The 22,693-nt window shown below is 54.5% G+C and overlaps 7 protein-coding genes across 7 annotated transcripts; 2 read left to right on the top strand and 5 right to left on the bottom strand.

The window, feature by feature from the left end:
* Nucleotides 1-3,888: 3,888 nt before the first annotated feature.
* LTHEOB_6682 (Enoyl- hydratase isomerase) lies at nt 3,889-4,989 on the top strand (the record flags this gene model as incomplete). Its single annotated transcript, XM_035515965.1, has 4 exons — nt 3,889-4,214; nt 4,270-4,380; nt 4,431-4,787; nt 4,836-4,989. 4 exons carry the CDS (start codon nt 3,889-3,891, stop codon nt 4,987-4,989), a joined length of 948 nt encoding a protein of 315 aa, XP_035372717.1.
* Nucleotides 4,990-5,245: 256 nt separating this feature from the next.
* On the bottom strand, nt 5,246-5,792 carry LTHEOB_6681 (Cupin RmlC-type; the record flags this gene model as incomplete). The annotated part of the gene is made up of 2 exons (XM_035515964.1): nt 5,246-5,380; nt 5,433-5,792. The coding sequence occupies 2 exons, from the start codon at nt 5,790-5,792 to the stop codon at nt 5,246-5,248; spliced, it is 495 nt and encodes a 164-aa protein (XP_035372716.1).
* A 2,041-nt stretch (nt 5,793-7,833) lies between these two features.
* Nucleotides 7,834-8,763, top strand: LTHEOB_6680 (Glycerol uptake facilitator protein; the record flags this gene model as incomplete). The annotated part of the gene is made up of 2 exons (XM_035515963.1): nt 7,834-8,460; nt 8,524-8,763. 2 exons carry the CDS (start codon nt 7,834-7,836, stop codon nt 8,761-8,763), a joined length of 867 nt encoding a protein of 288 aa, XP_035372715.1.
* A 2,932-nt stretch (nt 8,764-11,695) lies between these two features.
* On the bottom strand, nt 11,696-12,892 carry LTHEOB_6679 (Disulfide-isomerase; the record flags this gene model as incomplete). Its single annotated transcript, XM_035515961.1, has 2 exons — nt 11,696-12,267; nt 12,376-12,892. 2 exons carry the CDS (start codon nt 12,890-12,892, stop codon nt 11,696-11,698), a joined length of 1,089 nt encoding a protein of 362 aa, XP_035372714.1.
* A 484-nt stretch (nt 12,893-13,376) lies between these two features.
* On the bottom strand, nt 13,377-16,521 carry LTHEOB_6678 (WD repeat containing protein; the record flags this gene model as incomplete). Its single annotated transcript, XM_035515960.1, has 4 exons — nt 13,377-15,053; nt 15,102-15,717; nt 15,900-16,057; nt 16,240-16,521. The coding sequence occupies 4 exons, from the start codon at nt 16,519-16,521 to the stop codon at nt 13,377-13,379; spliced, it is 2,733 nt and encodes a 910-aa protein (XP_035372713.1).
* An 815-nt stretch (nt 16,522-17,336) lies between these two features.
* On the bottom strand, nt 17,337-18,760 carry LTHEOB_6677 (Ribonucleotide reductase; the record flags this gene model as incomplete). Its single annotated transcript, XM_035515959.1, has 4 exons — nt 17,337-17,947; nt 18,001-18,334; nt 18,412-18,657; nt 18,731-18,760. The coding sequence occupies 4 exons, from the start codon at nt 18,758-18,760 to the stop codon at nt 17,337-17,339; spliced, it is 1,221 nt and encodes a 406-aa protein (XP_035372712.1).
* A 1,775-nt stretch (nt 18,761-20,535) lies between these two features.
* LTHEOB_6676 (alcohol dehydrogenase) lies at nt 20,536-21,826 on the bottom strand (the record flags this gene model as incomplete). Its single annotated transcript, XM_035515958.1, has 3 exons — nt 20,536-21,039; nt 21,114-21,559; nt 21,625-21,826. 3 exons carry the CDS (start codon nt 21,824-21,826, stop codon nt 20,536-20,538), a joined length of 1,152 nt encoding a protein of 383 aa, XP_035372711.1.
* Between the last annotated feature and the right edge of the window lie 867 nt (nt 21,827-22,693).

Below are 22,693 nucleotides of genomic sequence, written 5' to 3'. Positions count from 1 at the left end.
GAGATATCGGGGCAGGTAATTGTGACTGAATGTTGGCAGAGTGATGAGAAGGAAATGTTTGGTTTTGATGATGCTTTGGCCGAATTGAAGTAGTTTTCGAGTGCAGAAGCAAGCTGACCGGTCGGGGTCTGGAATATGTACAGAGGTCTGAGGGCGAAGTAGGATCTCCGGGTAAGACCCCGCGTCCGGAAAGGGAAAGAGTTGCGCCCCCAATGTTGTTTAGCGCTGACCAGCTCGTCGCCGGGCTGATCCTGCACCGCTCGCCTATTTTGCGTGCTGACCGCCTCCACTTTCCGGTCACGCAAAGGGTAAGCAGTGCGTGCCTGGCGCAACAAGCTGAGGCGCAACCGTACCGCGAGGCTGAAAGCTGGGGTAATAGAGCCCTGAGACGCGTAGCACGAGAGTCCAGGCAGAATCCGCGCCGCAAGGGAGTTGCCTTGGACAGTATGAAACGCGACATCTTACAAGGATTCACGGCTGCGGCTCGTGCTGCGCCACTACTATTTTGGGGGCTGGCTATCAATAACCAACCCACTCTTGTCGGTGAAGCCTCCGTGCCGGTGGAGTATGTACCACTGTTTGCGGCGTGGAAGGTGCGCGTTCATGCAGTTCGAGACACTTGGGAATCTAACCTGTTGTTGCCATAATTATAGGGGCTAATCTTGTACTTCTTGGAATGGCAGTCAAGACTCACGAGAGCACCAGGATTGCATTGCGTTGCATGCTCAATCCTTTGCTGCTGGCAGGTATGGCGGTTTTGGGTTGTGTAGCGAGACCTTTTCTGATATTACCTAGCGTCAGGGCGTTGTGGTACGCCGTCTGGCTGGGCCTTCACGCCGCCAACGGTTGCCCCTCATCCGCGCAAAACAAGACCGGTTTCCCCCCATTAAAGTTAGCTTCGGCGACGCGCCACTCCGCGTGCGCGGGTCGCCTGAACTGCTTCGTTGTTCTTGTCGATCAGATGGAGGGGAGGACGAGGTCCCGCACAGAGAACTTCGAATTCCGACCGCTTGTAGTTAGATGCCGCGAGCACGTCACCAGAGCTGCCCTCAAACGATTCTACAGATTGAAGAAACGCATCATTTAGGGCTGATGCCGGGCTTGAGGCTGATCTGGAATCCTTGACGTGGCGGGCAAAGTCACGATACGATCGTAATGGCCTGCCGGGTGTTGTGGTCGCGGATTGGCCGAAGCCGGAATAAAGACATCCATCCTGTGTCTGTGCCATTCTACTGGCTCGGATTCGCGAATCAGGATAAGGACGAGAAGCACAGGTTCAATGAAAAAATGCATCACAGCTGAATGCACGAATGCCTGCAGTCTTGAATGGCTTCCAAGCTGCCCATTTAAAGTACGTCACCGGCCATCCCGATGCCCTAGTATACTGTAATCTGGGCAAAGCATTATGTGCATACACGAGTAATGCATTCATATGATGTGAGCGTCGCTTTGTAAGCTTTACTTGACACGGGCCAGGTGCGGCCTCTTGAGCTTTTTGGCCCCCTCTCCAATCGCGCGGCACGGTTTTCGGCCCCCAAGTATAGTGAGAGAAAGCACCCAGTCCTTGATCGCTGCCTGGGATCTAATCCTGTCCAGGCAGATGCCTCGTTTGCCAACCGCTGGCGCCTGTTGTGGGTCCTTCAAATATAACAACAAGTCGCGATGGGGAAAATGCATCGCCGGGTGGCGTAAAAGTGACGCCGCAATCCTGTAGTATATCTTCCTCGAGAAGACGACAACGACGACACAATCTCTCATCCCAGAGCCCGACAGAACAATCAAGGGAATCCAATGGAGTCAGATACCACCCGCGGAGAAAAGCGCCCTGCTTCGCCTGTCAGACCAGCAGAGGCAAGCAAAGAAAGAAGGCTGAGGAGCCGCTCGGGACAATCATGCGTAAGTGACTTGTCTCTTTGAGAAGGCATCCCATTGAATGAAGTGAAAGCAGACCAATCTAGCCCTCCCAACGTCCAACGACCGACTCAGGGTTGTCACTACCTCAGAACATAACCCTGTATCCCGTCAAAATCCCGGAGCCATCACCTTCGATATGCGGCAAGAAAGACCTTTGGATCGTCCCCTTGACAACAGCATCATGGTGGAAACCAAGAAGCTCCCGGTCGAAGTATCCAACTCGATTGCAGAGTATTGCAAGTACTTGGAGAGGGTCGAAATGTTTGCCAAGGCACAAGCGGGACAGGTTGAGGAAGGATAAGAATGGTTGACGGAATACCCCCATCTGATTTCTTTTGGGTTTTAGAGGTTCCTTTCTTGGGTTCACAGCACAGCGAACAATCAGATTTAGCTAAAAATGGAAATACTCGCTGAATTTGGAACATCCATGCGTAATCGAGCCGCCAAGGTGGTCGGTATTGAGATCTCTCTGTGTCCAAGCTTTGTGACAGGAAATTGAATATGAGCATTTGTCCCTCATCAAACAAAATACCATATTCGCACCCTTGCTTCTCCCATTTCCCATGACTTTTCCGCTCGGAGAATTCGAGGGATATGTACAGGGTAATCATGTGCGTGTGATCTACAAGGCTCCTCGGCCCCGCTGCTCTATGTCGATCTTTTCGATAAGAAGCTGACAAGCCGATCCTTTCAGTACCATCCTCAGCAATGCTAAGCATTCTATGACTACCTTCACACTTATGAGGCGCTTGGAACCTTCGTAATTATCTGTCCACGTGGCTATGTCCGTCGGCTTCGGGGGGCTGTGAATGGTGAATACGCGCCCGTCCTCGCCACATGGAGCCCCACATTCTCGGACACTCATTGCATCTTCTCCACAGACAGACATGGGTACGAATACGAGCGCGGTCCACTTCGGTATGCCCGTCGCCCAGTATGTATATCGCCCGGCTGCACGACATGTAAGAGCGCGCCGACATGATCTGCAACCTCGACTCCTAAAACGGAGTCACACACTATCACCGACATGGACTAGTAGCTTACCCATTACTACTCAATTCTTAATTTCTCAACTGCACCCCCTCCTCTCCAGTTACGCATCAGAATTATTAGATGTATAGAGCCCACACCAGCCAGCTACAGCAGCCTCACCGTCATCGCCTTCAGCGGCTTCCGCATTGAACGCCAGATCTTTCTCACCTTACAAAGCCACGTCAAAAAGCTTTGTTTACTTACATACATGCTGCGTACAAATTAACAATACTTGGTACATTGACCGTCCATTGGCGGGGTGCTGGGACGTCTTGTTCTTCATTCGGCGTTATTATGTGGAGGTCGGACCCGTATACTACACCAAACGTATCAAATCAATGCCAAAGGCTTCTTTCCATTTATCTTTTTTCTAAATTTATGCGCGGTGCTGTACTCGAAATAATAGGTGTCCGGCCAAGCGGCAGTTATTTTGCGTCGGGAGTTTTCTACAGCTATCACGCATCCTATGTAATGGGATTATGGCCACTGCACAAACAAAACGTCCCTGAGAAGCCATGTGACAGTGACTGCAAGCTAGCCCTACATTTTTCATGCTCCACAGTATAGTCGAATCAATTCGAGGCCGGAATACTCCAGTTCCAGGTCAGCCGTGTTCGCCGAAACTAAGGCCCATCAGTAAACAAAAATCAAAAACACCAAGGCTTCATCCATGCCCGAATAACAACAAGAAGCTTGCATGTGATTTAGCCTTTCGGCTTCTCCACATTGCTGGGCCCATGCTGTGCGGAGAGGCCTTTGGCACTATACCGGCTTCGGCAGTGGTCGGGCGGTTGAGGATTACTCAACGCCACTTCCGAACCGAGGACAGTATTGACACAAGACAACTTGGCCGCAGTATATACAGATGAAAGAACATATTCCATCCAAAGCGCATCCCGTGTTTTATCGATTTTATTCATACGTCATCGCCCTCAAACCGCAATGATTCCCGCTCCCAATCCCGTCGTCGTCCCCACGTCCTATGAGACAGTGCCGACGAAGGACATCAAAGTGTCTCACTACCCGGAGGGTGCCGAGACCGCAACGCCCGTCGTCGTCGTCACGCTGAACAGGCCCAAGAAGCAGAATGCATTCACCTTGCAGATGATGCATGATTTCGAGAAGGTGTTTCCCATGTTCGACGTCGACGAGCGGGTCAAGGTCGTCGTCATCACCGGCGCCGGCAAGGCATTCTGCGCCGGGGCGGATCTCGAGATCGGGTTTTCTTCCGGTGCTGGTAAAGAGCGGATCATGGATCACCGTGACTCGTAAGTTTTCCCTTTGTCGTCGAAGAGGCCGGTCGCCGAACTGAACACTGGAAAGCGGCGGTCGCGTGGCGCTTGCAATTCATCGGTGCCGCAAGCCAACAATAGCAGCCATGCAGGGCTCTGCAGTCGGTCTCGGAATGACCTTGACGCTTCCGGCAGCAATCAGGTAACCATACCCCTGTTCGCATATCGCTGCGCTTACCAACGCGGAAACAGAATTGGCTATGAAGGGGGAAAGTACGGCTTTGTTTTCGCCCGACGAGGCATTACGATGGAGTCTTCATCTTCCTTCTTTCTTCCGCGCCTGATCGGATTCTCCCGAGCGTCCTATTTGCTTACGACGGGAGAGGTCTTCCCACCCAATTCGCCACACTTCGGGCCGCTCTTCCAAGAAACATTGCCCGATGCGTCGAAAGTGCTTCCGCGAGCACTGGAGCTGGCGACGAACATTGCCGAGAACGTTAGTCCGCTGGCATCGTATTTGAACCGCGCCCTGATGTGGCATAATCCGGGGACTGCAGAGGGTACCCATCTTGTGGATTCGGCTGTGCTGTACCACATGTTTAGTGCAAGGTATGTTCTCCTAAAGCAGAGAGAGATGTCGAGATTAACCAAATGCAGGGACCAGGAAGAAGGCGTCCAGGCTTTCTTTCAGAAGCGGAAGCCGAACTTCAAGGCTACGCTCGAAGAGGATGCACCACCAAACTTCCCATGGTGGACTGAAGTTGACACAGGCAGCCGGCCAAAGGCGGCCAAGCCACAATCCAAGCTTTGAGACGGCGAAAATGGCGGGGAATTCATCATGCGAGACTGTTGCTTGTTATTAGGATACTGTGGAGTAGTAAAGCCCGTACACGGGGCTTCAAGCACAATTGTGTCTTGATGTCTGTGTCAACGTTTCGACTACTGAGTCTATGCCCATTCCCACAACCCCCTACCAACTGAAACACTCTCGTAGTATTTGAACAACTTCAATGATGATCATAAAACTGTTCAAAGCTTTGAAGATGTGCTCCTCGCCGATTTGCTCATTAGTGCTGTCCAGGAAGCTTCGGGAGCCCAGAATCTCCCAGCTCGGCCCCTTCAACAACCGGCGGCTTCGCCGGCAGCAAAACAAAGATGATCCTCGTCGGCTTGTCTGTCGGATTGTTCCATTGGTGCATAGTCTACTGACGTCAGAAAACACCAGTACAACAAGCCGTCCATACAAGCACTTACCCCGCGCTGCACGACCACATCGCCGGCGTTACAAATAGTCTTCGAGCCGTCCTCAAGCACCATCTCGGCAGACCCTTGCATGATGATGCCATAATCCAGCGAGGCAGTCCGGTGGTTGAATCCGACCGCCTTGGGCTCGAGGTCCAGGACCCTGATCAGCGAGCCCTTGGCGTAGAAGCCCTGGCTCTCGTCCGCCATGTCGCGCTGCTCATCGAGCAGAGCTGGGTGCTCGTGGCTCTGCCAAAGGGTGCGGAGGCTGGCGTTGCCTTGGGAAATGAGGTTGACTGTTTCGTCGATCATGATGGCGGATGCGGTGCCCTTGTGGGTGGTTACGACGCGACGTTGAGGTTTGAGAGCCATTTTGCTGTATTGTGTGTTGAATAATTTTATTGATCGTTGGTTGAGTTGAAATGTGTGAGTCGATATGGTGGGACTGGTACCTTTATCATGGGATCAAAGCGGACACTCATGCCGTGGTAGAGTTCAATCGGAACACCACGGCAACTTGTAGTTGGCACAGTGTGGGGGATAGAAACCTTATAATCACAGCCGATTGGATTGATACCTGAGAAAAGCCAGTGTGAATTTAAGTTTGCTTCGGAGAACGAATACATGGAACGAGATTGGTTTGGCGGAATAGACGGATACCTACCATACCCCACATTCGGATTGGAAGTACAGAGGGAATTGCCGAAAGCTAGCGCGAAGAATAGAAGGCGGAACGGATTTTCAAGATATTCGTGAATAATTATTCAGCATATGGGCAGTTGAAACTGTCGTCTGGATGTAAATGTGGGATAAACGACATGTCCGGACAATAGCTCAAGACATGAGCGAAACCCAAGCTAAATCCAGCCTTACGTCCTCTTGTATAGGGTCAATCCGTTCAATCTAAAGACCTCCCGCTTACGTGCTCAATCCTCTCAGCATCGCATCTTCCAGCCGTTGAGCTCTGCACAGGCATACCTCTGTTCGATTCCAGGCGGGAGTAAGCTGGGGGTTGGTAGTGCGTTTCTGCAAGCGAGAAAACCCACAACCGCCGGGACCCGGAATTCGACCACCACCACCCACGCCCACCCCTATACAACTCGACAACGAACAGTCTAATGGCTTAGTCCTTTGGCAGGATCAAAGTGTGCACTTTATATATCATTATGGCAGTCTTACTTTCAACAAAAGCCAAAAAGGGCTTAGTAAGCGATGGTGGTGTAGTTGGTTATCACGTCAGTCTAACACGATTCCTGCTATCAGGCGGGTTTGTGGTACACTGAAGGTCCTGGGTTCAAGTCCCGGCCGTCGTAATACACATTTCTTTTTGCCCGGGGATGTCCTGAACGAGTGCATTTAGTTGCAATTAGGGGGGTGGAGGTTTGGGCGGAGTTGGGTGGAGCCGGGTGGAACCGCAACGCAAGCGTGCAGTAGCGCGCGCTGCGCGATCGCCTCTCTTTTTCCTCGGCAGTTTAGCGCTCGGAAAGTGCGTACCACGCGCGCGGCTAAGTTTGTTCGGCTGCTGGGCTGTCGCGCATCACGCCAGTCGCGGTGCGATGGCTGCCTCTGCTGGCTCCCTCTATCTCTATCGGCTTCCTTGCATTGCTTTTCCTCTCCTCTTATCGCCCTTGTTCAGTGTTGCAAACTTCACAAGGTGTGAACTCTTTGTCGTACGTTGATGGCTTTGCGAAGTCGGAAGAGAGTCCGCCCGCCCCCCAACAACTTTGACGCACGCATTGTAGCAAAACATTTTCTTTTCAAGAAACATCAGCACACTTTAACGCAGAGTCTCATCAACCAGAAGTCTGATAGAGCAAGGAAAGAAGGGGGCCGTTACTCACCAGTCAATTGTCTAAACATCGAAGGACACGTCGACTGCCCGTTTAACAGCGCTGACCGAAACCATATCATTTCGAAAGGGTCCAAAATCATTATCGATAAGCTCTGCGATCCGCCGTTGATCGGCGACGTCATGGGTACTGTTACCAGGCGAGCTACGTAGCAGAAATGGGGGTCACACTTTTTTCTCTCAGCGTTCTTTCAAGCAAGGGCGAGTCCAGTCGGCCGCGCCTAGGTCTCGGAATGCTGATGCATCTATTCAAGACTTGCGCCAAGCGGTGAAGCCATCCCACCCAACCCGCTGAAGCTTTTGATCTTCTATCACCTACAGCGACCCACTTGTGGCGGCCTAGTCAATTTAGCAAAACAAGCCACAGCACAGCGTCAGACAACCGCGGACAGCACTCTTATCTACATGGAGCCTAGCCTCACCACGTATCTCCGAAAAGTCAAGGTAAGTAGACCGAGCATGATCAACATAAAAACGAACGTGGCCCATCGCACCACCACCACCTCCTCCCTCTCCTCCTCCGTGCCTCCGGGAGAGCCGTGACAACGTCCTCAATCCATCGCCATGGGCTTCAAGAAGTTTTTCAAGATCTCCCGCCGGGGCATCCGGCCCTACGCCTCCGAGTTCCTGGGCACCGCCCTGCTGATAGTCATCGGCGAGGGCGTGATCGCGCAGTGCCTGCTGTCCGACTTCCACAACGGCACCTGGGTCTCGATCAACCTGGCGTGGGCGGCCGCCGTGGCGCTGACCTCGTTCCTGTCCGACCCCAGCCCGTCCGTCAACCCGGCCGTCACGCTGGTCATGGCGCTCGTCCGGCCCTCGCACCAGCACTGGCGCGAGGTGCCCGGCAAGCTGCTGGCGCAGTTCTCGGGCGCCTTCGTCGGCGCCGCGCTCGTCTACGTCAACTACCGCTCCGCCATCCTCGAGTGGGACCCCGAGTACACCATCCCCGGCGGCTCCATCATCAGCCCCATGGGCCACCACTCCGCCGGTATCTTCGCCACGTATCCCTCCGCCTGGCTCCAGTCTAATTGGGAGGCCGTGTTCCAGGAGGTCCTGGCCTCCTCCGTGCTCATGTTCTGCGTCTTGAGCATCGCTGAGGGGCCCAACACCCGCTTCGGCGCTCCGCAGGTCTCTATCTTCATCCTGATGGTGGCAATTGGCGCCGCTCTCGGCTGGCAGACCGGATACGTATGTCATCATTTTTCTCCTGTATTGATTGCTCCTGAATGACTGCTGACATTTTCTTCGTAGGCCATCAATCCGGCGCGAGACTTCGGTCCCAGGTTGTTCTCCGCCATCATGTACGGCAGGGAAGTTTTCACCGCTGCCAACTACTACTGCTTTGTTCCTCTATTCGCGCCCATCTTTGGATGTCTTGTCGGCGCGACCGTTTACGATGCTGTCCTGTACGACGGCGAAGGCTCTATTATTGCCGATGCCGCTGACAAAGCTTCCTCGGACCACCACGGCCCTCTGCGGTTGCTGGACTAAGCCTCCTTCAGTGTCACGGAATTCTGGAGACTGTAACTCTGGTAGAGAATTACTGGAGTAGTGGGAGATGAGCTACTTCTCAGGAGCCTCAGAGTATCCTCTGCCCGGTGATGAGGACCTTTGTCGTTTCCGTACGCATGCGGCTTGGGTATGGCATAAAGGGGATAAGATATCGAGCGAGCATATGTCGAAACTCGACTGCAACGCACCTGAAAGGCGTTTTTGTTTGAACACGAAATCATGATACATTTAGATGAGGTGTACGAATCATTTCTCCCTTGTTTCTTGCTGTATAGGTAGCCAAATAAATGTCACGATAGAAGTACGTAGAGCACATATAGAGATCTTATTTATCCTTACCTAAATTCATCTCATGATAAGGCTATGCGTAGTTCTGCCACTAATTTACCATTTGTTCCCAGTGTATCTTTCTAAAATTAGACCATTACGAATTGAGACCACATAAAGCTACATTCTTAGGTACACTGATTTTACGGTAGCATTGTAGGCGAGTTATGACAAAGTCCGAGTCTTAATGTATTATCCTTGTGAGGCAGTAGTCAAGATCAGGTTACTTAATGAATAAGACTAGCAGATAGCTACCTACGTAGTAGCAAGAACCTCGTGTAGATATTCAAGCTCGGCTAGAGCGATCACTCGTTAATCTCTCTAATTCTGTACCATTAATACCCTCTACAATAACCAGTTTACCTGAAACTCCCTGTAGATGCACCGGTATTTTACCTGCCACTCTATCGCGTGAATCACTCGCCGACCTGTCTTCACTCCGCCTAAGCCGTCTCTGTAGCTCTTCTGCTATACACTTGCCGCCCGACGATGCCGCAAATACGACGCTCTTGACGTCGAGGGGATCAAACAATGGTAGGCTACGCCACCAGCGTGTACGCACACCCTCTATCAGCACAAGGACCAGTAATACCAAATTGACAGCCAGAACTGCCCACTGATACAGAGGCTGACCAAAACGCACAGCCTCGAAGGTGCCAGCTATGGGCGTGTGAGCAGATGAGTTAGCGAGTACGAGCTGTGCGCCGCCATAGATTCCAAGTACGCTATCCAGCATGGCCATGAAAGAATCTTCGGTCGCCGTAAATATGAACTCTTCATCGATGCTGGATGATGGCGTAGAATTGTGCTGCTGCATCAGTGAATATAGGTTGTATGCAAGACCTTCGCCGAGTACTGAGACATAAAGCGAGGGAGTCATGCGTGACAGCAGATTGATAGACCGTATGGCATTGCTCTGCAGATGGCCAGTTGGCTCGATGTCGACGGCGACGGTGCTTTTGTCCGGCGAGACGGCTATAACTTGGGACGTGTGATTTACGTTGACGGAGAAGTTTTGCGGCGCAAAAACGACATCACACTGTAGGTTGCTGAAATTGCCATACAGCGCGCTGGCAACGATTCCGATCATATGGCTGCCGGTGTTGTTATTGGATACGGCCGCCCAAGCACACACAGCGGCGGCGTCTCGATTTCCCCGGCTCCACGCCATTATTGGGTAAAACTCATCAACGTTTGAGTTGGGAAGGTACCCAGTTACATACCAGATAGTGACACTATGGGACTGGACGTCGTATTCGAAAGTGAGATTTGCACTGCTGTTACGTTGACAAGCAGCTTTGGAGAGATATCCTGTCTCGTTGTACGTAGAACCGAGCAACTTGTAATGTGGCGGGAGGCCCTGGGCGACACTCAGCCCCTGAGATGAACCGACACCGTATGAGCGCCCTTGGTATGTCCAACCTAGGCTATCAGGTTTCGAGTGATTCCGGGTCCCGACGGTGCTAGCTGACCGTGCTGAATCGAGCAATGCTGCCTGATGGTTTGGCACTGGGCAGTTCGATATATATGTCGCTTCATCACGCCGCTCCGTGCAATTTTCGATGTAGTTCCACACATCCCCCTTTTCGTTCAAGTGGAACTCGCTGTCCCAGATATTCCTTGTTTCCGATTTGAACTGCGGGACTAGGATACTGCCGATTGTCCGTGCTTCCTGCACCGTAATAGGTGTGATTGCTCCAGCCCAGAGTGCCCCAGGACCTTGAGCGAGAGCCACCATGAGGATTGTGAGTGCGAGGCTTGATATAGGCAGGTTCCAAGCCGCGCGCGGCACCGACAGCGCCGTCAGCAGCCCCATGGTTTCGAGATTCATGGACGAGCTGGCAAGCCGGACTCGTGTGCCGTACCAGATCAGCATTGTAGCCGTTGATACCTGAAGCAGCCCCAAGATTGAAGAGAAGATCTGGACGAGTACTGATATGGTCGTTCTATGCATCTCAACATAGATCCTTGTTGAGCCAAAGGCCAGGAGATGTTGCGTAGAGAGGAGAGTTAACGAGACTGCGAAAGGAGCGAGAAGGGAGAGCAGTGGCACGTATCGGGCCCATATACCCGCGGTTGCTGGGCTAGATAACTCAGTCGACGCCATGCAAGCAGAGGCCAAGACAGTGTTAAAGTATCAATAAGTTCAGAAGCTCACTTGACGTGACAATGGAAGATTCTGAGTTCGTTAAATATGGCGGAATGCTCGGCCTCTTTGGCTAAACTGACTGCTGCCTAGCCATGTGGTCGAGTTGGATTCGTTGCAGATATTCAGCTTACTGGTGGTCAGCCGAAAGATAACACACCTCGCTTCGAAGACCAAACCCCAGAACTGCACCCACGCATCATGAATTACACTTTCAGACAAGGCATTGAGACGTATGGGAGAATGAGATCGTCACGCATCAAATTTCCTAATCCAAGCACTAACACACACCGGCGGCTCATTGCCTTTTTCCCATCTTTCCAATCTCTCTTTCTCCTGCCACCTCAAGAGTCGAACACTCAACGATGGCAGTGGCAGTCCTGTTTTCTCTCCATTCGATGGCCCATTTGTCTTCTTTTCTAAGTTGCAGCAGCTACTCTACAACTCGCTCTTCTCCTCGTCCTTCTTGCCGAACAGCTTGAGAATGTTGGTCCTGCTCGTAAGGTCATCCACCTTCTCAGGCGCCAAACCGCCCTTCTTCAGCATGCCCTCGAGGCGAGCAATCTCCTTCTCGACGTAGCCCTCGTTGGCCGCGAGCTTCTCGAAGACCTTGGCGTAGTAGTCCTTGTACTTGCCGTCGGCCTTGGCCGCGACCTCCTTCGCCTTCTTGGCGCCCTTCTCCCACTTGCCCTGGAACTCCTCGATGACCTCGTTGAGCGCCTCGATGGTGCCGCCGAGCGCGTCGAGACCGCCGCCGACGGCGCGGTGGGTGCCGGTCTTCTCGTTCAGGAAGGAAATGAAGGCCTCCTCGGAGCGGCCGCCGCCGTACTCGATCGGCGCGCTGTTGCCCTTGGCGAAGAACTTGATGGTGGGGTATGACTTCACGCCCTGCTCCTGGGCGGTGGCCTTCGCGTTGGGGGCTTCGGCGTCGACCTTGGCGATGACGACGTTCGGCTCGAGCTTGAAGTCCTGGGCGAGGGTCTCCCAGATGGGGGCGAGGCTCTTGCAGTCTATTATGCATCGCTAGTCGTTAGCAAATTGGTCTCTTCACGTTGTGTTCCATATCGGTTGCAATTGGAGGGGAGGTAGAGAGGGAAGAAGAGAGCTGGCAAACTCACGTCCACACCACGGCGCGGTGAACGCCACGAGCACATCCTTCTCAGCGCTTCCCACGACCTCGCCAAACGACTTATCATCCAGCATCACCACCTCGCTCGGCGCCTTCGCCTTGGTCTTGGGCTTGACGCCGCTCTTCTCCTGCACGAACGCCTGCAAGCTCTCCAGGTCGCGGCCGCCCTTGTAATCCTCAGGCGTCTCGCTCTTGCCGTCGAACCACTTCAGCGTCGGGAAGCCGGTGACGCCGAACCGCTGGCCGAGGTCGCGGTGCGCGTCCGCGTCGACCTTGGCGATCGACACCTTCTTGTCGGCCCACGAGAACGAGGATGCGAGCTCCTCGTACACGGGTGCCAGGTTCTTGCAGTGTCCGCACCACGGTGCGAAGAACTCGACCAGCGCCGGCTTGCCGGCCTGCAGCACCACGCTGTCGAAGTTGTCCGGCGTGAGGTCGGCCACGGCTGATGCTGCCGCAGCGCCCAGCAGCGCCAGGCCGCTGAGGAGGGTGTTGATGCGGACCATGGCTTTCGTTGTTTCAATTGGAATGGAAGGATGGTCTGGTAAACGGTGGGATACGTGAAGTTTTTAAAGAGTGGTTTGGCCAGAAAGTCAAACCTGAGGAGAGACAAGTCGGGGACAGGTAGCTTCGTTCCAGGTGGCGCATCAGCAGCGGGCATCAGGCGCGGCGCAGCTCCGGCCGGACTTTGGTTGGTCCGGCCACGTTGCTGTTCCCAAAGAGGCAATGAGCTCTCCAGCTTATCAATCAATTCGTTGCATGACTTTGCCATTCTCACCAGCAAGGGAGCCATTGGTTAGGTCTCAGATGTATTATTCGATTAATTCGCGTCCAGCTTTGACTTCTTCGAAGCTGGCCCTCTCGATATCTAGGCATCGTACCATCCAACCATCAAAAAGCTTAGCCAATAAATCTCTTCGTCCAAAAAAGTGTCATGCGTCTGAATCTCAACCCCAAATCAAGGTGTGTTGTGAATAGAATCCAGAATAATCAAGATGATGTCGTCTTCCCACAGTTCGCGCAGGTCAAAACGCGGTTCTTGCCCAAACCCTTTGCGTTGAATTTCCTGCACCCGCACTTCTTGCATTCCACCCCTTCTTCCGCCTCGTCCACGCTGCTTTCCTCGCTGCTCAATTTACTGACGTAGCTGGAGGCCTTCGTCAGCTGCGGTTGTAATCTTGTGTTCTCCAGCTGGTTTCGCCAAGCGTCCTGGTTGTAATATGCGTACGACTGGTCCCCGTGGACCCACATCGGGTTGTTACTGCTCGATGGTAATTGCGGCTGCGATTGAGATGCCAGAGCCCCGCCGGACGTCTTTGGCCTTTGCGGCGAATCCAATGGTGCGTTGATCGATGGGTTGCTGTCTCTCGTCCGATTCGGCAATGGAGGCATTTCGGGAAGCTGTGCCTTTGATGATTTAGCTGATGAGGCCTTGGAAGATTTGCTCGGAGAGACGCCACGGTCAACACCACCCTTTCCTGCTTTCCCGTCCTTGATACTGTTACCGGAACCAGAAATGTTTTGTCGCCACGATAGAATGCGATCCGTGCCCGTCGTTGCCGTTGTGGCCGTTGAATCGCGTCGCTTCCTGCTACTTGCTCGTGTTTTGGTCGAGTTGCTCCTCCGGACTCCAGATCCCGTTGTCCTCCTTGAGAATACTGATGAGGAATCCCAGTTATCGGGTACGTTCTTACGCTTGCTGAATGCACAATCTTGGCGGAAAACCTTGATGTTGCCCTGGTAATCGGCTGTCACGATAATCTGTCCATCATGATGCGCCGAGCGCGCCATGTAAGCTGGTGTGCCCTCCGCCCTCTTTGCGTTCCTAGGGGTTCCTTGCACACTGCCGGCCTCGGATGCATGCTTTGACGATAGCGACTCGGTCCTGCTCACGAGCGTCACTGGTGGTGGGTTACACAGGTCGTACACGGGATCCTCGGAGTTGCTGAGTAATTGTCGCGTCTTTGTCGGGGCCATGATCGCGCATGTCGTTATGGAGTTGTGCGCATCAAACATTTCGACTGGCCGCTGGTTCCTGTTCTCGCCCTCGATTGGTCCAGATGACCAGATGTAAGCTCTGCGATCTTCGCTGCCACAAATGACATATTTCGCGTCGTCACTAAAGGTTGCTCGTATCTGGCTGAAGTTGTTCTCCTGGCCTCGGAATTTAATCTCAAGTCCTTTGTCCCGCATGCTGTATAGTCGGATCCGAGAATCATTGCTTGAAATCAGCAGCTTAACGTCGCCGACAGTCGCTCCAGCCGCACCCACGTGCATCGCCTGGATCCCTGTAATTTTGCTGCCCTTGGCATTTTTGCCGCGCGATGACTTCACATGAATCTGTGTTTGGTACTTGAGACCCTCCGTATCGTAGAACATGCAGAGGCCGCTCAGCGTTCCTGCGATCGCGGTTTTGCCATCGGGTGTAAAGGCGACGGCCGTTATCATCTCAGGCAATTGGTTCCAGAAGGCGACGGTCTTGTCCGGAATGCTCCAGAGGCGCAGCTTGCTGTCGAGGGATCCGGCCAAAAAGAAACGGTCATCTTTCGGGTGGAATTGAATGGACGGGACGAAGTCTGCATGCTTGAAGGTGCACAGACACTCGGAACGGCTGATGTGCCACAGGCGGACGGTCTTGTCCATGGAAGACGACAAAAGGAAGTTGTTCTGCTTATGTCAGATGCAATCCTGCAACAGCTGACAGCGCAGACCTACCTTGCTCCAGCTCAGGTCCAATATCGTGGACTCGTGACCCACGTATTCCCGAACTGGCTTGTTTTGGAACACGGGCGCATTCACGTGCAGTGCCTGCCCATCCTTCTGGGTCCCCGCCTCGGATATCTCGTGTGCGGTCCGCTCGTCGGGGTTGGAGATAACCGACCACACGCGGAGGACTCCGTCCTGACCGCCTGCGGCCATGTACTTACCATCCTTGCTGAACTCCAGAGCCCAAACGGGGCGCTCGTTGACGCTGCTAGTCCTCGGGTTCGCGGTCGTCGGCGTTGTCGTCGTGTTGTTGCTCACGCTGGCGCCGGAGCTGCTCGCGGGACGCTGCGGTTCATCTTGGGCGGGAAGTTGGTCGGCACGGAGCTCCTGGGCCAGGAAAACGCGGTCGAATTCGCGCTCCTTCTTGAACTTGGAGCGAATCTTTATGTAGCCCGGCGGATGGGGGTGGCGCGGCTGGTAGCCGATGCTACTGTCGATGGGTTGGGAGAAGAGTTCGGCGTCCATGCCTTCGGGTCTGGGGTCACTCGCGGCATCATCGGGGAAGGACTCGTCCTCGTGCTTCTTTTTATTTCCAATGATGCGGCTCAGGAACGAGACTCCCTTCCTGTTTAAAATAGGGTGTCAGCCTTGACCTCAGCCCTGCGCTTACGTCTGACATGACTAGCGGGGACGGCGCAATACAACCCGCGCCAAGGCGTGTGTACAGGCGCGGAGAATATGCGTGTTGTGGAATTGAACGAATACGACTGGCGCGCGGGGTGGACGGTGCAGGAGGGCTCGGCTCACTTCTTCGACGGGGCCAGCGAGACGGCATCGCCGCGGCTCACGTCCCTGGCTTGCGCGCCTTCAGCGGTGAAGGGGCGCGGGGTGGACGAAGCATCGTCGGCCGTGGGGCGGAGCTTCTGGAGCACGTCTTGCGACGTCTGAGTGCGCTTGAGGATTTGCTGGTCGTGTGGCAGAGTGTCAGCTGCTACTTCGCGTGCAGATCTCAATTGGCCTGGGAACAACCTGCGAAAGGGGGTCGATAGGCGCTCGGTCGACGTCGCCGTTATTATTATTATTGCCGCTGCCACCATTCCCTTCAGAGGCGGGCTTGCTAATGCTGATATTGGAGCCGCCAGGCGACGCGGATGCTGCGGCTGCGCGCTGTGGCCGCGTCGGCGACGCCTTGCCGCTCGACTTGGATCGCACTGCGCTCGATTCCCTCACGGTCAGCTCTTTGCGCTGGCGCACGCTTCGGTGGGGACGGTGTCTCGAATGTACCTGATGCAGGAGTCACACTGCGCTCCTCCTCGCTCACGTCGTGCGGCTGTGGCGACTGCTGGCTGTCTGCGGGCGATGCGCTCAGCGGTACCGAGTCGCGGCTGTGCGGGTCTGTAACGCGAATCTTGGGCAGTGCGTCGTGCATGGTGGTGTTGGCCTGTGTCCTGGTCTACCGAACGGTGGATGCGACGCTCGAGCTCAGGCCTGCGATCTCCAGGCTCATAATGGGTGTTTCAGGGTGGCGAATGCCGTTGCTGGCTGCGATGAGTGGCCGTGGGCATATCCTGCGGGGCGGCGCTGCTGATTGTGAGTTGTTGGCGTCTAATACGTTGCAAATGAGCGCAATTCCGCGTTACATTGCGGCCGGTTGTTTGGGGGCTGGAGCCTGGTCGACAAACAAGAGTGACGTAGGTCGCCCAGCGCCTCTCTCGCCTCACCACCACCATTCGCTCATCAGCCAGAAACACCTCGGATCCACCTCGCACCGCCCCCACCACCAACACCCTCCTGGCTTCCAACTCCACTCCTCGCATGCGCCGTGCTGCACCTCCGCGCCTCGCCTTGGCCCCGTCTCTCGTCGTTGTCTCTGACCTGTCTCTGAATCCCTTCGTTTGTGGATTGAATCGTCACCAGTGCACAACTGTTTTCGATGACTGCGTCAATTGTGGTATCTACGTTATCTCGGCGATCGACCGCGCGAATCATTATCCTAAATAAAGCAAACTCCAAGCGGGCCCGTTCCGCTGCTTCCCGTGAACGCCAGAATATTTCCTCCCGAATTTCGTGAACAAGTTGAGATGAATGCACGCGCTGCCAAGCACATGCCCGGCTCTAGTACCCCAAATGCTACCCATGCCCTGCCGGTCAAGAAGTAGGTAAATGCTAACAGCGAAGCGGCAAACCCGTATAAAGATACAGGGGATATAAAGCAACAAGAAAGAGAAGTTTCGGGCGAGTCGCTTAGAAGTCCTCGTCGAAGGCGAAATCGCCGGAGACGGTGACCGGTGCGCCGGTAGGCGTCTCGGCCTTCTTATTGGTCTTCTCCATGACACCTGCCTTCTGGTAGTCACCAACGCGCTTCTCGAAGAAGTTGGTCTTGCCGTTGAGCGAGATGTTCTCCATGAAGTCGAAGGGGTTGGTCGCGTTGTAGTACTTCTTGTTGCCAAGAGCCACCAGCAGGCGGTCGGCGACGAACTCGATGTACTGGCACATGAGGTTGGCGTTCATGCCCAGCAGGGCGACGGGCAGCGCATCCGTGAGGAACTCCTTCTCGATATCCACAGCCTCGGTAATGATCTTCTCGACGGCCTCAGGGCTGGGCTTCGACTTGATGTGCGAGAACAGCAGGCAGGCAAAGTCGGTGTGCATTCCCTCGTCACGGGAGATGAGCTCGTTCGAGAAGGTAAGGCCGGGCATGAGACCACGCTTCTTGAGCCAGAAGATGGATGCGAAAGAGCCGCTGAAGAAGATGCCCTCGACGGCGGCGAAGGCAATCAGACGCGAAGCGAAGGTAGAGTTCTTGTCGCAGATCCAGCGGAGAGCCCAGTCGGCCTTCTTCTTGATGCAGGGAACTGTGACGCGTTAGTGATCCAAGCTCTGCATCATCATATGTGGTACAACGTACTGTTGTCGATGGCGTTGAACAGGTAGTTGCGCTGCTTGGGCTCGCTGATGTACGTGTCGATCAGGAGCGAGTAGGTCTCGGAGTGAATGTTCTCCATCATGATCTGGAAGCCGTAGAAGCAGCGGGCCTCGGGAATCTGGACCTCGGAGCTGAAGCGCTCGACCAGGTTCTCGTTCACGATGCCATCCGACGCGGCGAAGAAAGCGAGGACGTGCGAGATGAAGAAGCGCTCATCGTCGTTGAGACGCTTGTTCCAGTCGTGAAGGTCCTTGGAGAGGTCAATCTCCTCAGCAGTCCAGAAAGAAGCCTCGGCCTTCTTGTACATTTGCCAGATCTGTGGTGTTGTTAGTGGCTTGGAAAAAAAACCACTTTACGCGAGACGCGTCAAGACGCGTCGAGATATACACGTACCTCGTGGTACTTGATGGGGAAGAGCACGAAGCGGTGGGGGTTCTCCTGGAGCAGAGGCTCGTGGGCCTCCTCCTTCCTGATCGTGGGTGCGGTCGAGGGGTGCTGGACTTCATCCGCGGGCTCGTCGGGGAGGTCGGGGATGCCCTTGATGGGGCGGGCGACGGTGTCGTCGTTCCACTCGCTGGAGAAGTCCAGCTTCTTAGCGGGCGAGTCAGTCATGCTGAAGTCGGCAATAGCAGAAGCAGCCTAGGGCGCGTGGTTAGCTTGAAGAACATGGTACATGCTACAACGCGCTTTAAGCAGTGGCAATGAGACAAACCTGCTTGGACGGGGTGGCCTGGGCGGACATGGCGTATGCTCTGCAGAGGAAACAATTGAGAGGCTGAGCAGCAGCGATTTAGCACGCGGAGGCAAAAGATGCAGAGTTGAGGATGCGTTGGTGTGGGTTGCAGACAAAGCGCGCCGCGGCGGCTTTTGAATGCTTTCGCGCCAAGCGACGCGCTAAGCGTCATGAACGCGACGCGCCGCCCACAACACAAGCGCGCTCACCACCCACACACGCTCAACGTGACCACAGCCTGCCCCAAGCCCCGGTCCCGAGCTGGGACCACCGCGTTTTTCCTGCCACAGGGCACAAGCCTGCCGCGCGATATCGGGTCTCGGCCGCCCGCAACCCTTGCAATGGCTTGAGAAAAGCCTGCGCAGTGGAGCTCTTCACGGTCAATCCCCTACAGCTTCTGTCCCGATCCGGCCATTCCTGCCTTCACTGCTCCGAGGTTCAGCTGTCCGACGGCGGAGCTTTCTGTCAGCCCTGACAGCAACCTTACGTGACCGGCGTGTCGTCCCACCCGGATGCCATGCTACCGCTCTTCAGGAATGCATTAGTCCCGCTCATGTCCTCCGAAGCTGGATCTTGTCCGATCCGGTCACCAAAGCCAAGCCGTATCCGATATGTCCGAGTGTATCAGACGCGTCTCGACGCGTCTTCCTGCATCCATCGACTGTCCACCCTGCTGATCTCTGGTCCACCATGGTACCACACTTGTCCTTAGCCCGTTTATATGCAGCTCCACGCCGTATAAGTCGTCTGCCCTCACCAGACGCGTCACCATTGCCATCGAATAATGTCAGATCACAGCAATTGTCAACAGTACATGTCTCTTTGCCATTGGTGCGAGAGGCTTCCAGCTTCCTTTCCCAGAATGCTTGGGAGCAGGCGCATAGATCCACGGCAAGCTCGCATCTTCTCATTGACTGAAAGTCCGCCAAAAGCTCTGATAAGACACAGCGATACTCATCTACAGGTTATCGCGTATACTATCCTCATTGACTAAAAGCAGATATCGAGAAAAAAAAGCCCCAGAAGTATGAGGCCACTGTCGAATGCTAATGGAAATTTTTTGGTGGCTACAGATTCCATGATCCACTCTCATGATCACGACGACAACCCAACACTCGCCAATCACGTACAATGGATATGCCACATCACCGCGCCAGCAGGCATGAGCCCCCGCTTGACTACTTGCCGTCTACCTCGGAATGCGGGACGAACGCGCCGCCAACCAGCATTCCAACGAGCGCCTCCAGCCCCACGATACTCCCACAGACGCCGTTCTTCGAATACTGGCACTTTCCACAACGCAATGGCAACATGGAGCTTGGCCCCTCCCGGAACCATGCAGAATGGGAATGTTATGCGCAACAGCTCCACGTAGCCCCGCCCGGAGCAACGCAGGTCAGAAGGTTGAGAAATGTGTAGATGCGGCCCTGCCACTAGGTGACATGCATTGTCATTGAAGAGTTTGATCAGAACTCTTTCAAGCATGCTGCAGTCTATTCCAATGCCGTCATATATCGCTAGTGGCGGGAGAAGGTGGCCTGCACAGATTCAAGATGAAGACGATATCGTGACAATTGCTATCTCTTTCAGTCTGACATGTGCAGCGTGATAAAGCCTCCTTTTCGAACAGTCTCAAACTCTTTGATATGGTATGATTGATCACTACATGTCTATAGGCACTCATCGAAGACGCCGTCTCTCCACGGGATATCCTGAACGCATCTACTACCCGCAAACGCACAGAGAGAAGTAGGAAAAAGAGGCAACTCTTACGCGACGACGCTTTACCACGTAATCACCGCCTTAACAGTATGGCCATGATGCATATCATCCACCGCCTTCTCCCACTCATCCGCCTTGTAGAACTTGACCAGCTTGTCCACAGGGAACTTGCCTGCACGGTACCACTCAATCATCTGCGGCACATACTTCGCCGGCACGACGTCGCCCTCAACCGCGCCGATATACTGCTTGCCGCCAACCATAAACTGGAAGATGTGGATGTCGAGCTTCGCGTCGAACGGAGTGGAGCCGACCTGGATGAGCTTGCCCTTGATGCGAGTGAAGTCCATGGCGCGCTGGATCAGCGGCAGGAAGCCGGTCGTGTCGACGGTGATGGAGGTGCCGTAGCCTTCGGTCACGTCCAGCACGGCAGGCACGATGTCGATGAGGTCGGCGAGCTTGGACGTGTCGATGAAGTGCGTCGCGCCGAGTTCTCGTGCGATGGCTTCGCGGTCGGACATCTTGTCGATGCCTATGATGGTCTTGCAGCCACGGAGCTTGGCGGCCTGGAGTTCATGTCGTTAGTGGCCGCGGTCTTTGTACCCCTCGCTCGCGATCAAAAGGGAGGGGTCTGCCTTACCATGATGGCGCTCAGCCCAACACCGCCCAGCCCCAGTACCGTAACCGTGTCTTGCGGCCCTGCTTGGGCGATGTTCACGACCGTCCCGCTGCCCGTCTGAATGCCGCAGCCCAGCGGCGAGAAAAGTTTAAGCTCTTCATCGTCTCGCACCAACCCCTTAACGTTGACGACCGACGTCGACCTGACAACTGTACGGCTGGCGAAGCTAGATTGGCCGAAGAAGCTGCCCTGGAGGTCTGGGGTTGTGGTAGACGAAGAGGACGATGAAGATGACGACTGGAAGCAAGGGCAACCGCCGAAATTGAGCTCGCCGAAACGCACGCAGTGGGCCGGGTGGCCGTCCTTGCAAATCTGGCAACTATCGCAGAAAGTGAATGATAGCAGGACTGGATCGCCGGGGGCAGCGACGGAGACATTCTTGCCGACTTTCTCGACGTATCCGGCGCCTATTCAATCAGGGTCAGCTTGAGATTGATTCTCTTTATAGGAGAGAAGAAAAGCAGGACGCTACCTTCATGCCCCTTCACCGAGGGGTATATGACGCCCGGCCCCTCTTTCAACCCACCGAACACGAGGTCGGTGTGGCAGATTCCCGACGCGACGATGCGCACCAGAAGCTCGTCGTCGCCCACGTCCCGCACCTTCACATCTTCGATCTTCCAACCGCCGTCGTTCAACGGCGCTCGCGAAACAATGGCTCGTGCTGTAGTCATGGCTGGCGCAGTTTCGTAGACCCGGTATGTATAGTGGCAGTGGCTTTTCTTTCTCTTTCTTTGGAACAGTGCAATGATAAAACAAGAGCGGGGTATAAAAATGCAGACTCAATCCGCGTGAATTTCAGAATGGCTGGGGCTGTATGATTGTTGCAGACCACGGCTTTATAGTTGTACCCCATATCCGAAAGTCAACCAAAGATGGCGACGCGGGGCTCCATTGGCTGGTGGGGGAAGGCGGGGGATCTACAGCGGGGCCCATCCGTGCTCCTGGGACTGGTGACACAACCGCGCAGTTCCAGCCAAGAGAAAAAGGAGGAGCGACGGGCAGCTCGGGGCAAGTGAGCTATGAGACTATCTGGAAATTACCGACGACCAGATCCCGCTGCTCCTTCGCCTTGCACCGTTCAAGCAGGTCGCGACTTTCTCAACTGCTCGTATGCTTTCGCGCTTGGCGTTTTTCTACTTCCGCCAACGACGTAGGAAAAATCTGACAAGACTTGCGCAGTCCCCCATTCCCCCCATTCCCCCGGGAATCCCCACATTCTGCTCATCCTTGCACAGCGCCCACCTGAATCCCCCTTGACTAAGGCGTTGATCAGCCAGCAAATTGCGTCGTGTTATTGGCTTGGCGAAGCTTGCCCTTCATTGTCGGCTGCGCAACTACCGCGTATCAGCCGGGAAGGACCGAGGGTAACAGCGATCGGCTGGCGAACACGGGTCGGGAAGCATTCTAGCGTGGCGGGAGCTCCTGCCACTACCCGCGCCTAATGCAAGACTTCCAAGACAGAAAAGAAGAGATGTAGCTGGTAATTTCACAATCTGTTTGATTAATAAAGTTGCTTAGCTAGTCTCCCAGCTATTTTG

This window comes from Lasiodiplodia theobromae (assembly GCF_012971845.1).
Source record: "Lasiodiplodia theobromae strain AM2As chromosome Unknown scaffold_19, whole genome shotgun sequence".
NCBI lineage: Eukaryota > Fungi > Ascomycota > Dothideomycetes > Botryosphaeriales > Botryosphaeriaceae > Lasiodiplodia > Lasiodiplodia theobromae.
Note: the sequence above shows the minus strand (reverse complement) of the source record. Positions and strands in the feature narration are given on the sequence as shown.